General features: G+C 45.2%; 1 protein-coding gene across 2 annotated transcripts in view; it reads left to right on the forward strand.

The window, feature by feature from the left end:
• Positions 1-11,212, forward strand: part of KCNMB4 (potassium calcium-activated channel subfamily M regulatory beta subunit 4) — a 272,174-nt gene extending 260,962 nt beyond the window's left edge. The window contains exon 4 of one of the 2 annotated variants that reach the window (XM_085650554.1): positions 10,629-11,212. In XM_085650554.1, coding sequence (XP_085506680.1) covers positions 10,629-10,648 — 20 coding nt within the window. In that variant the 3' untranslated portion in view covers positions 10,649-11,212. The remainder of the gene's footprint in view (positions 1-10,628) is intronic. The other variant, XM_085650553.1, reaches the window with a different exon arrangement.
• The last annotated feature ends 1,688 nt before the right edge of the window (positions 11,213-12,900 follow it).

Genomic DNA, 12,900 nt, shown 5'->3' on the forward strand with positions numbered 1-12,900 from the left:
AAAAAGCCCAAGTTGAAGCAAGTGGTACTAAGGCCCAGGCAAAGCTCAAGCAATTCATCTAAATGTTGGCCTGTAGCACCCACTGATTTCAGAAAAACCCCTCCGCTCACATATAGACTCCCAACATCTGGGAGCTCCCTTGCTATGCAGTACCTCTTTTATTATATGTTAGGGACCGATGGCCACAGGTGTGCAGTATGGGCCTTCACAGGAATGTGGGAGTGACTGTAAGTTACACATGTAATAGAGGAGAACGATTGAGAGTGAAGACGCTAAGGAGGTAAAGGAGTCATTGAAAAAGGAAAGAGAAGTCAGGATGGTGTGGGAGTTCTCTTTCTTTTACATATATAGATAGCTACAGACAGCTACACATGGACACACACCTCAGCCGTGACCAACTCATGTGTCACAAATCTTCTATTATTTGGTCACTCCTGATTTAGATTGCTGTTGGGACTCCTCTATGAATCTTATTCAGCATAGCAGGTGGCATCAAGTTAATCTGCATAGCTTGCTGTCAACACAGAGTAGGAACAGGGTCTAGTCTGTGTCAGAACTATAATCATGGACGAGGGCAGTTTTGTGAGGAGACCTATTATATGTAAAGTTGCCAGCCAGCAGTAAATTGTAAAAACAAAAAAATCTATATTGTGCACTTCCCTCCAAACCTGAAGCATATTTTATTCTGGGACTCGTTGGTTTATGGTTATCCAAAAAATTGAAATATCAAGTGCAGATATGCAGAATGCTAACGGCCGAGCAGTCTGCTATAAATAAGGTATTGCAGGTGTCATGAGATCACTTTACATTTCTGTGTTCTAACACTGGAAATGGAGATGGGTAGCTGTCTCTTGAAAATCTACTTTCAAACCCTAATACATGATTGTAAAGTTAAAAAAAATGTGGGCTTTTGTCAACAGCAGGTCAAATTAGGCCTCCTATTCGGTTTGAAATTGTGGGCAATGAGGGCGACTTCACATAGTGATAAAGGAATTTCTCACCTGATTTCCCATGGACATGCACACCTCTCCTGGATCCAAGCTGCCGCAGTGCCAGTTATGCACTGCTGGCGAGTTCCCAGTCAGTAAGTTATCCAGGGCCTGGGATCAAAAGGGCAGGCTCCAGTAGCTCTTAAAAGTGATTTAATATTCTTATGGTGCTCTCCCACTGTTCGATCATCGAGAGCAAGGGAATGAAGGGAGGTGTGACACTGCAAATCTTTGACGGTCTACGAGTTCCCCGTTCAGCGTCAAAGTATTTTTATTCTGCAGATTTATATAGCGCAAACTCGACCTGAAGGTATTGGAGCGCTTTACACAATCACCGTTACATTACACAAGGACTCATTCATTTTTTGGTAGGCGCTGGGGAGATTAAGTGATTCGCCCAGAATCACAGGGTGCTGAGCCAACGCCGAGGCTCGAACCTGGTTCCCCAGTTCCAAAGTCGGCATCTCTGACCCTAAGGCCACATCCTCTCCTCAAGTCTCATCTCATACTCTCAAGTCTTGCACTTGCTATGCCTTTCACGCAGGATAAATAACAAGACACCAAAGTGCCGACAGAACAGTACAGTCCACACTCAAGCGGCCTGGCTCTGAGCAAGGGGCCATACTGCATGTGCACACAGAAGTCGCTGGATCCTGACGCTTACAATGGCCACGCCCACCATCGTGACATCAGTAAGCCGGACTGTGCCTCAAAGGCGAATCACTCTATACGCCTGCCAGGTACGTACGTAGCTGCCCCATTCCCCCCAAACCTCGGACAATTTTCTGTGATGAGTATCTTTCCGGTATTTTACTTTTGCTGCTGACTCCCACATACTTTTTAGAGGAACGACCCTTATTACCAGTTCATAGCTGCCAAAATTTCGGATTGCTTATGTGTGACATTTTCATAATTTTAGTGTAATTATGAGTGACGTTCAACGACTATGAGTGACACTCTCTAGCATGCCAAATCAAGCAATGAAGACGAGGGAAACATATAAATATTAGAAATTACACCCATTGAACAACAAGAGACTCTAAGAAGATCTTAAAACTGCTACAAAGCACCAGAAATGGAAGGGCACTAACCTAGTGCCCCTATTTATTTATTTATTTGAAGGTTTTATATAGGGCGAACAAGACCCTTGCGGGTATCTGAGCGCTTTACATGTTAGATGTAGGAAACAGGAATAGACATAGCAAACACAGTTATAGGTGATTCAGATATACGATTCTAAAAAAGGTAAAAACTAGCGATTAAGATACGGAGCTCAATAACACAGAGCTACCTTACCCGTAGCCCTTACATAGGGATGCTACATGGAGGCTGTGCTTTGCTGCAGCCAGGCCGGGGTTTGAGGAAAGCGGGAGGTGTGAGAAGGCTCCATACATGGGGTTGCTACCTGGAGACTGTGTGTCACTGCAGCCAGGCCCCAGATCCTGTGGTTTTGAGGGAAGCAGAGGTGTGTGAGAAGGCTACATACACATAGCTGCCAAGTTTTCAGAATCTGTGACATCACCATGGATTCAGTGCACTTGTGAATGACACTCAACTCCCAAATGTGTGACACTTCGTGTGACATTTTCCTGCGAGTAAAACCAAGCAATGAAGTGCACGGAAATAAGTTACACCCTTTTGATCAATGAAAAGCCCTAAAACATCTTTCAACTGCTTCAAGACCTTGAAATGGAAGGTTAAAATAGTGATTTAAACTATTTGTGCACCAAGAAAATAGAAAAGTAAGGCAACCATCCTAAAATGTCTAACACCCAGATGTCATTGAACTTTATTGCGTCCTAATAATTCATACACTGAAGTACGTGCTGCTGAGATCCAGTAAACACAGGGCTGATTTGTTGATGTTCCAGCCAGTAAAAGTATAAGCAAAATCACAGCTTGTACATATTTTTTACCATTTAACAATATACTTCACACATATAAATAGAAAGCACGTTTAAATGTGTTCTGACCAACTGATACTTAAAGTTAACAAACACAGAAATTGCACATTACAAATGGCTAAATACGATTTTGCTTCCAGTTGGTATGAGGCATGTCCAGGATCCAGGCCTTTACAGACTCTTAAAATAACAATTAATGGCTGGTAATTTTCTCTTGGAAAGGTGTGAACTCTAAGCAGAATGCATGTCTCACCCGAGTGCTGCCATTCCAAGGCTGCAGTTTAAAGCTGTCTCAGAGCACACCGCGAGCCACTGGCAGCTCCCCTCAACAGTGCTTACTCTGGTGGGCGGCAGTTTTCAGTGATTTGAAGACCCCCTTGAATGTTGTTTTCCGGCGGGCCCGCCTTAACAGCAGAGATGCCTTCCTGGGTGCAGGCAGGATAGCAAAACAGGGGGTTCCAGTCACGCACGCTGTGAAGGCTTGATTGCTAGCACACCGAGTGCATGGCCAAAACTGTCACGTGGACCTGAGCCTCACACACTCACTTGATCTGCGGCAGAAAGAGAAAGTGAATTTGCTCGCCACTCTTCCACTGTCTATAGTGATCCTAGCACAAACTGATGATAGTGCTGGGGAACGGAGGGCACAGTCTCACTTGCCATGCACAGTACTTGAGGGGGCCCCTGGAGCTCAGGGCCCCTCCGCACCGCGGGGTCTGCCGGGTCTATTGTTACACCCCTGGGCACTGTGGTGGAGTGGCAGAGTGTTCCAGGTCTTTGCTGTGAGGTCTTGCGGATACGTGGGATGGTGGCCAGGGCCAGTTGAGCGGAGTGGAGGTCTCTGGTGGGCACGTGGAATGCGAGGTGGTGGTTGAGGTACGCAGGTCCCACATCATGTAGGGCTTTGTAGGCATGTGTAAGGAGCTTGAAGGCGATTACTTTGTTGACTGGGTGCCAGAGAAGGCCCTTCAGATGGCTGGTGATGTGGCTGCGGCTGGGGATATTGAGGATGAGTATGGCAGAGGCGTTCTGAATGTTCTGTAATTTTTTTAGGAGTTTCTGGGTGATGCCGGTGTAGAGTGCCGTAGTCTAGTCTGCTGCCGATGAGTGCGTGGGTGACCGTATTTCTGGACTCGGGGATCCACTTGAAGATGTTTTGAAGGAGGCATAGTGTGTGGAAGCAGGATGATGAGACGGTGTTGATCAGGTGGTTCATGGTGAGTGAGGAGTCCAGGATGATGGCGAGGTTTTGTGCGTGGTCTGTGGGTATGGGGGGTTCTAAGTGCTGCGGGCCACCAGGAATCATCCTAGGTGGATGGAGTGGTGTCCAGGATGAGGACTTTGGTCTTCTCTGAGTTGAGCTAGATGCAGCTTTAATTCATCCAGGTGGCGACAGCCTTCATCCTGTCATGGAACTTGTTCTTTGTGAATGTGGGTTCATTGGTGAGGGAGAGAATCAGCTGGGTGTCGTCGATGTAGGAGACGATATTGAGTCCGTGGTTCCTGGCTGCGAGCGGGGCCATGTAGATGTTGAAGAGAATGGTGCTCAGGCAGGAGCCCTCAGGCACTCCGCAGCTGATCTCTGTGGGTTCTGTGTAGAACGGAGGAAGTCTGACTCTCTGTGTTCGGCCGGTGAGGAAGTAGCAGATCGATTCCAAGGATTTGTTGCGGTTACTGGCACAATGGAGTCTTGTGCATAGGGTGCAGTAGGAGATGGTATTGAAGGCAGACGAGAGGTCCAGGAGGATGAGGGCTGCAGTTTTGCCTCAGTCGAGGAGGGTGCGGACATTGTTTGTGGCAGTGAGGAGGGCGGTCTCATGCTGTGGTTGCTTCGGAAGATGGATTGGGAGAGGTCCAGGATGTGGTTCACTTTGATGACCTTGGAAAGTTGGGCGTTGATGGCCTTCTCAATGGCCTTGGCTGGGAAGGCGAGCAGAGAGATGGGTCTGAAGTTCTTGAGGTCTGTTGGGTTGGCAGAGGGTTTCTCCAGCAAGGGGTCGATCTCTGCTTGTTTCCAGTCTTCTGGGGAGGTGGTGGAGTTGATGGAGCAGTTGATGGTGTGGCAGAGTTTGGCGGTGAAGAGGGTGCTGGCTCTGTTGAATATGTGGTGTGGGCAGGGGTTGGAGGGTGCTCCAGAGTGGATGCTCTTCATTTTCTTGAGGGTTTGGTCAGCAGTGAGAGGAGTCCAGCTGAGTAGGGTCTGCTGGGGTCCGGTGTCATTGGGTGCTGTGATTGTGGGAGGGGTGAGAGGGTCTTGGGTCTTGGGTCTTAAGGCTGTCGAAGTTGTCATAGATCTCTTTAAACTTGCTGTGGAAGAAGGTGTCGAAGGTGTTGCTGAAGTCTTGGGAGGGTGGGATGTCTGCAGATTCTGTGCTGAGTTTGGCAAATACTTTGACCACAGCGAAAAGTTCTTTGCTATTGAGTATGTTGGCATTGATCCTTTCTGGTAGGGCCACTTTCTTTGTTGTTCTAAAGAGGTGGTGGTGTGCGGTGACAGCGGTTTTGAAGGCTGAGTGGTCTTCTGGGATCTTGCTTATGTTCCATCTCTTCTCAAGCCATCTACAGGTGTGTCTGGACTCATTAAGGGTGGGGCAAAAAAAGCTGGCTTTCTTGGAGTGTCTGCATGCCTGGAGCTTTCTTGAGAGGTGCCAGTGTGTCGGCGCTGTTGGAGATCCATCGGTGGAAGTTGCGTGCTGAGGTATTAGCGTATGCGGAAGCCGGTGGTAGGGTTTTTCTGAGGGAGGTGGTGAGCTGTTCTTCAGAGATCTTGTTCCAACTTCTGCAAGGGTAGTGGTGGGTGTGGTGGTGTACCGTGGGTTTGGTGAAGGAGAAGTGGACTCAGCGGTGGTTGGTACAAAGGAGCTCGAATGGGTGGCTGAAGGTGATGTTGTTACTGGTGGAGAAGATGGGGTCAAGCGTGTGTCCTGCTGAGTCGGTTGGGGAGGATGACAAGTTGTTTGAGTCTGACAGTGGCGAGGTTGTCCAGAAGGTGTGAGGTGTTCTTGTCGTTGGGATTATCCCGGTGAAAGTTGAGGTCGCTGAGGCGGATGTAGTCTGTTGAGACGAGAGTGTGGGGTGCGATGAAGTGGATGATGGCATCGCTAAAGGGTGGGTGGGGTCTGGTGTTTCTGTAGATGAGAGTGCCACAGAGGGTGGTGTTCGGGTTGGTCTGGACCTGGAAGTGGAGGTGCTCAATGTTCGAGTGGTCATCCGCATGGGTAGCTGCAGTGCGGAGTTTGTGTTTGTCATCGTTGAGGCTGCTGTTGACGAAGGATACAATGGCCTGCACGAGGATGTGTCGTGCAGCACCGGTTCTGTGGAGGCTGCGTGCGACTGGGGCAATGCAGGTCTTTGAAACGGGTTTGACCCATGCAGTAGTGGTGATGCATTGGTTTTGTTTGGCATTGAGCCATGCAGCAGATGAGATGCGTCAGTGCCGCTGGATCCGTAGAGGCTGGCAGGGTACCTTAAGCCAACTTCCAAGGGTCCAGGACTGGGGTGACACCACTTGGCAGGGTAGACTCACATTTGGCAGAGAACAGGTCCTGGGTTCAAGATTATTGGGGCCTTCTGTCCCTGAGGCTCTAGTCAGGCCAGCCAATTAGCCCTTGGATTCACTTTGGGGTCCTGTGTTCAACAGATGCAGGTCCAGTCCTTCTCACCCGGGCAGGGGGGCAGCAGGCAGCAGGTGAGCACAGCAGGGTAGCAGTCCTTCAGATCAGCAGTCCAGCATTGTGGCAGTCCTTGAAGCAGTACAGCAGCCCTTCCTCCTGGCATAGTACCCAGAGATCCAGAAGTGAACAGAAGAGGTGATGTCTGAGGTCCAAATATTTATACCTGGTACCCTTTCTCTAGAAGGCGGAGACATTTCTAGAATTCTATTTGAAGTGCCCAGGCATACTGGCTTCTCTAGCCTGGCTGCTGACTAACCACATGGGGTATGCAGGACACAGCCTATTCAAGTGTAAGTAGAGCTGTGCTCAGCTCCGCCATTCCATCCTACTAGTAATGTCCCATCCAGGCACACCTAAGCTCTATATTGTGTGTAACTGTCTGGGAAGAATGCACAAAGCTCAACAGTCAGCTACACCCCGTCATGTGACCCAGATATAGGGGTCAGGCACAAAACTGCTAAGTCAAGAAAATGCCAACTTAAAATTCATTTTCAGAATTTCACTACAATTCCAAAGACACCAAAATGAACTGGTTACATGCTCCCAAAATTTGGAAATGACAGCTTATTAAGTGTAATAAGGTAACTCCAATGTTATCCTGTGGTAGAAGTAGGCCTTGCAGTAGTGAAAAACTAATGTCAGAGTTTTTCACTACCAGGACATGGAAAACTAAAATGTGCATCTCTCACTCTGTAAGTGCATTGCATCCTGTCCTCTAGGCTGTCGAGGCCTACCATAGGGGTGACTTACATGTACTGAAAAGTATGGTTTGGGCCAGGCAAAAGGTTTATTATGCCAAGTCGACATGACACTTAGAGACTGCATACACAGGGTGCAATGGTAGGTCTGAGACATGTTTAAAGGGTTACTTAAGTGAGTGGCACAATAAGTGCTGCAGGCCCACTATTAGCATCGAATTACGGGCCCTGGATACATGTAGTACCACTTTACTAGGGGCTTATAAGTAAATTATATATGCCAATCTGGGATTAGCCAATGTTGCCAGGTTTTTAGGACTGAGCATAGGCACATTAGCACCGGTTGGCAGTAGTAAAGTGTGCAGAGTCCTAAGACCAGCAAAACCGAGATCAGCCAGAATGGAGGAGGAAGGCAAAAAGGTTGGGGTAAGAACACTCCAAGGCTGACAGGTCTAACAGTAGGGTACTGCCTTCTTCCATTAATGACTCCTTCTTCAAGTACCCTTAGCATATAACAAAGGATTGGCGAGTGAAGTGACAAACAACAGTCATTCCTGTGGTTTTTTCATGTTTATATTTATAGTGAATTATCATCTTTTAAATGCTGAGCTGTCAAGTCGGATATATTTATGATTTATTGTCTACAATTTTATGTAGTTTTTTATGGATGCCTCTGTCAAAGAAAAAAGTCACAATGTGGTCTCTTTTACTCCACACTGCTTTATTGGCCTTCTGGGCAGGCTCTCATGCTTCAAGGTTTGATGGAGCAGCAGACGAAATAATTTGGCTGGGTTCTGAGCTTGATCAACCTGAAGATTGTTGGTGTGCCTATCCATGAAGGAAAGGACTACTTCTTAAACTGATTATGTGTGATATTTCCTGCTGTGGCTGCACTGCTAAACCTTTTTGAGTGCTGTCATTATTCTTAGCATGCTGTTGTCAAGTTTGGAGGACCACCAACATTCTTAGTGTGTGAGATGACTCTAATCTATTTGACTGCTGCTGACCATTGTTGATATGTGTGGCTCTTCCTTGTAGGAGTGACACTAGTATTTGTTGCTGTACCCTTCTCTTCCATGTGGAACCACAATGTAAAACCACTTGTCAGCACAACTTTCTCCTCTAAGGATGCCATTAACTGTTGCCTGTAAGCTACAAAAATATACTGAATTAAAACTAAATATTTTAAGTGTCTATCACTCTCTCCTGCAGGAGATCTGCCAAATATTTGTTGTTTCTTGATCTTGATTTTGCTGTGGGAATTCTGCAAAAAGTTGTTTGTGTATATTAGTCAAGTGACCCTGTGGCAGAACTAAGGGGAATTGCTAATGAGCTCCTGTTAGCTTTTAAGCACACTTCAGTTGAATGAAATGTTGGGTACTTATAATTTTGAGCTTCAGACGCATCATCAAGATAGTTTAATGCCTAGCCACCAATAATATGATTTGTGCTCCAGTAACAGATCTGTTATTAAAAACATCACAACCCGACATAGGTTCTCATATGCGATAGGAAAACTGCCTTCCACTAGAAAGCAGATTATTCCCTGACACAGACTTAGGCAAACTAGGAATTCTCTTTGGATCTTTGTGCAAACATGGCTGCCTTGCACTTGTCTGCAGAGATGAGGTGCTCATTAATTTTTAAGAAAGGCAAATGTTCTACATGAGCTACAGACAGGCTTCACTCTGTGTTTGGATCTAATAGCACAAGTGGAACTAAAATGCCTACTAAGTGAAAATTAGCACAGGGATGGCTAATAATTCTGATAGTAACAAAGACAGGTGAAGTTCACTACAGAGAAGCATCAAGTGGTCCCCTTTTGTTTACGCCTTGAAATATGCATATACTGTCTCTGCACCTCTAAAGTAGTCAGCTGCTATATACTTGGTTAGCAGTGCAGTATGGAATAATGAGCCCCAAAGGGATGTTTGTGTGACAGTTCCATGTTCTACAGGGCTTCCACGCGAACCCACCATTGTTGGGGTTATGAAGAGGAACTTCATCGAGATATCATGCCCAGGTTCTGTCTACCTTTCCAGCCTATGCTGCTCTTGCAAGACCCTCTCCAGTACATTCTTGCATATTATTATTTTTCATCTACTCCAGACCTGCAACCGCAGTCATAATTGTAGCTGTTTTGGTTTCACAAATTATCATTGTCAAGGAAAATGTCATTATACACTGTGGGCGCTATTTGCAAAGGTAAACTTACATGTGTAAATCTACTGTTGTAGCTATGGAACTACTCTACACAATTTTGCTGCTCACTATTTCTGAATGCAGATCTACACCTAAGTGTAAACCTACATGTCTCCATTTCCTCAGTTCCGGGGATGGAGCCATCTAAGCCTGAATTTCCAAGTGTAAAGTTTCTACTAGTAATTGTTCACAGGAAGAAAGAACTCTCCACCACTGGGGCTTAATAGAAACTTTCCTATGGATGCAGTAGTCAGCATTGTAACCTTGATGGGTTTGCTATTTAGCAAAGAAAACATAGTTAAAAAACATAATAGCATCACCGGACGGGGGACATAAATGGTACAGAACCAAGGGGCATATTAACAAGGAACGGGGAAAATTAACGCTAAGGGCGCTTAGCGTTAATTTTCTTAACGCCCGCTATCGCTGGATAATATCACCTGGTTATCGCGTTATTAACAACGCTAACCACCTAGGCGATAGAAAATCCAGCGATAGGGGCATTTTGGGAGGTTATCGCTGGTAATGCAGCGATAAAACTACAAGGATAGGGATATCCTTGTTCATAGCCCATGGTGGATTTAGCCATGTAATCCACCTCCCATTGGATTACATGGCTAAGTCTAAAGATTAGCAGACGTAAAAAAGCAGCGTTAACCGTGGTTAGCGCTGCTTTTTTTGTCTCTAACAGGGTTAGCGTGAAGCTTGATAATAGGAGAAATGTTGCTTATAGACATTCTCCTATTATTTTGCTCTGGAACGCCCACTTTGCATCCCATTAGAGATGCAAAGGGAAGCGTAGTGAAAAAGGGTGCTAACATGCGATTTTGCATGTTAGGACCCTGTTGTTGATAGGGCAATATTTTTATCTCCGCTTCTTTGGCATTTAAAGCCAAAAAAGCGGAGGTAAAGCCCTTGTTAATATGCCCCCAAAGACTTGACATAGACAGGAGCATGGCCTCCCAGTCTAGAGGAGATAAATGTGTATTCATCTTTGGGCTGGGAAGCAAGGATAGCTCAAATGCGTGATTGGATTTAGATGGATTAAATATGTTAAGAATTGTGATGGCTTCTGAAGTGGAATCTTGAGCTGGTGTTTCTCTAAATGCTTTCCATGAACAAAGGCCCCCACTGATGGTTCACTGTTGTCTTCTTCTGCAGACCGGACGATGCTTTGCTGAGGCGAACCCATGACGAAAACGTCCTCATGCACTGCTTCCTCTGGCCCTTTGTCAGCTTTCTGGTCGGAGTCCTCATTGTGGCCCTAACCATCTGCGCCAAGAGCCTGGCTGTGAAAGCTGAAGCCATCCAGAAGAGGAAGCTTTCCTAGGAGAGAACAGAGGCGAAGAGTAAAGTGAGAGAAAAATGACCAGTGCTGAAGAAAACGTCTTGAGGCAGGTCACGGGATAGCTGTTATTACACTTCCTATCATCCTCACCATCGATCTGAGCTGGCTGCCTCTGTCCAGGGCTTCTGCAAAGGACATTCTCTACAACCGATCTTGATGGCTGCTCTTTCCAAAACGTACATAATTGATTCTCCACAAAATGACAATAACCGCACCAAAAAATACCAAGAGCTTATGAGATTTCAAGAAAAAGACTAAGCAAAATGCAACTACAGAACTCCAGTATTAATTAACACAATCTTTCCTTTTTAGCTGGTAATTTAGAAGATTAGGTAAGAGGCTGTGGTGCATTCTTTTTTCATAAATGTATGAATTATTAAAGAGTAATTTTTTTCACAAATCCCCTTGGGTGTTATTTGATTTGCTCTATGGTTTCTTTCTTGGCACACTTGCCCACAATGCTTCTAAGCCTGACCCACAGAAGTGCTTGCATACCTAAAGATCACGGTCAATGATAGCAGCCTATTGACTCAAACATATCCTGGAGGTCAGCAAACATGAACTAACGTAGATTTAGGACCTGAATTAGAGTTCGGTGGACAGGTTACTCTGTCACAAACTTGAAGGCTATTCCGTTCGCCGTATTCCAAGTGGATTATAGCCAATGGCACTTGTAATATGGAGATCGGGACATTCTTCACGTTTGTGACAGAAATACCCATCTGCTGAACTCTAAATCAGGCCCTGACTATTGTAACTCCACATTTACTTACTTTGACAATATGTCAGTAGCCTATATTCTAATGGTGGAATGCATGTAGGTCACTAGTAAAACTTTGATGTTATGGTTGAACACCACAGGGGTTGGAGGCATATAATCACCTGAATGGCAGATCATGGTTTGCATGATCAGATTTGTATTTGAATAACGCTCTTTGATCTCTATCTGCGTATCTATGAGACGAGAGCACCCGGAGAAGAAAGCTGGATTGTCTTACAAATATACTGGTAAAGTGTGCCTTCAAGGGATTTTTATGAAAAACTAAGTTGTATGATTTTTATATAGGATAAAAGTATACCTATAAATGAGGTTTATCTCAAAGTGCATATATTGAACAGTTGTATACTATGCATTAGTCATATATTTATACATCATTCCAACCAAATTTGGGAAATCAAATAATCAGAAGAAGCAAAAGGTGTGTAAGAGAAAATAAATTTATATCAATAAATGATATTCAGGGTACCTAAAATTTAGACAGTTGTACAAAATTTGGAAGGAAATAATACATTCAATGATTCCTCCACTAAACAATACATCAAACACTTTTTCTTGACGATACTAAACAGTTATCTAGAAAACAGTGTGACAGTCGACGTTTCGGTCTTTACATTTCACTTCATAAGACCATCTTCAGGACTAGTGGATTAAAAGTTGACCCCTGGAAATCTAATCATTATCCAAGCAATGTCGGTATTTCTACTTTCGTTGTCGTAATTAATGTGTCACAAGCTCTACTCTAAATAAGCCTTAAAAGAACATGTACGCTGTGACGGTGGGTTGATTGATAGATGATTCGCTCAAATTTAACTAAAAGACACGCGTTTCTCTTACCCACTAAAACGAGATTTACCACACCAAGACTATCCACCCTCTACTGGCTTTTGAACGTGGAAAGTAGAAATACCGACATTGCTTGGATAATGATTAGATTTCCAGGGGTCAACTTTTAATCCACTAGTCCTGAAGATGGTCTTATGAACGAGTAGTTCCTGAGCTACTCGTTGAAGAAGCCTGGCCTACAAGCATCCAGAATAGTTACATTTCTTCACTAAAGTGAGCACGGAGACATGAAATTTACATATTTGCATCTGGGTGAGGAGTGGGGCAGTATTCACTTGCATTCTTTGAAAGCAGCTTTGAATCTTGGAGACGGGGCAGGGATTGGCCGAATCTCTGGTGGTGTGGAGTTCCAGCTCAGAGGCCTTTGGAAGTGGAAAATCTGGAGTTTGGAAGCAGCCCAGGACAGTATGGCTGTGACCAGAAGGTTGTGTGGAGTGGAGTTGATCTCAGATTATGTGTGT

This window comes from Triturus cristatus, chromosome 4_1 (genome assembly GCF_964204655.1).
Source record: "Triturus cristatus chromosome 4_1, aTriCri1.1, whole genome shotgun sequence".
Lineage (NCBI taxonomy): Eukaryota > Metazoa > Chordata > Amphibia > Caudata > Salamandridae > Triturus > Triturus cristatus.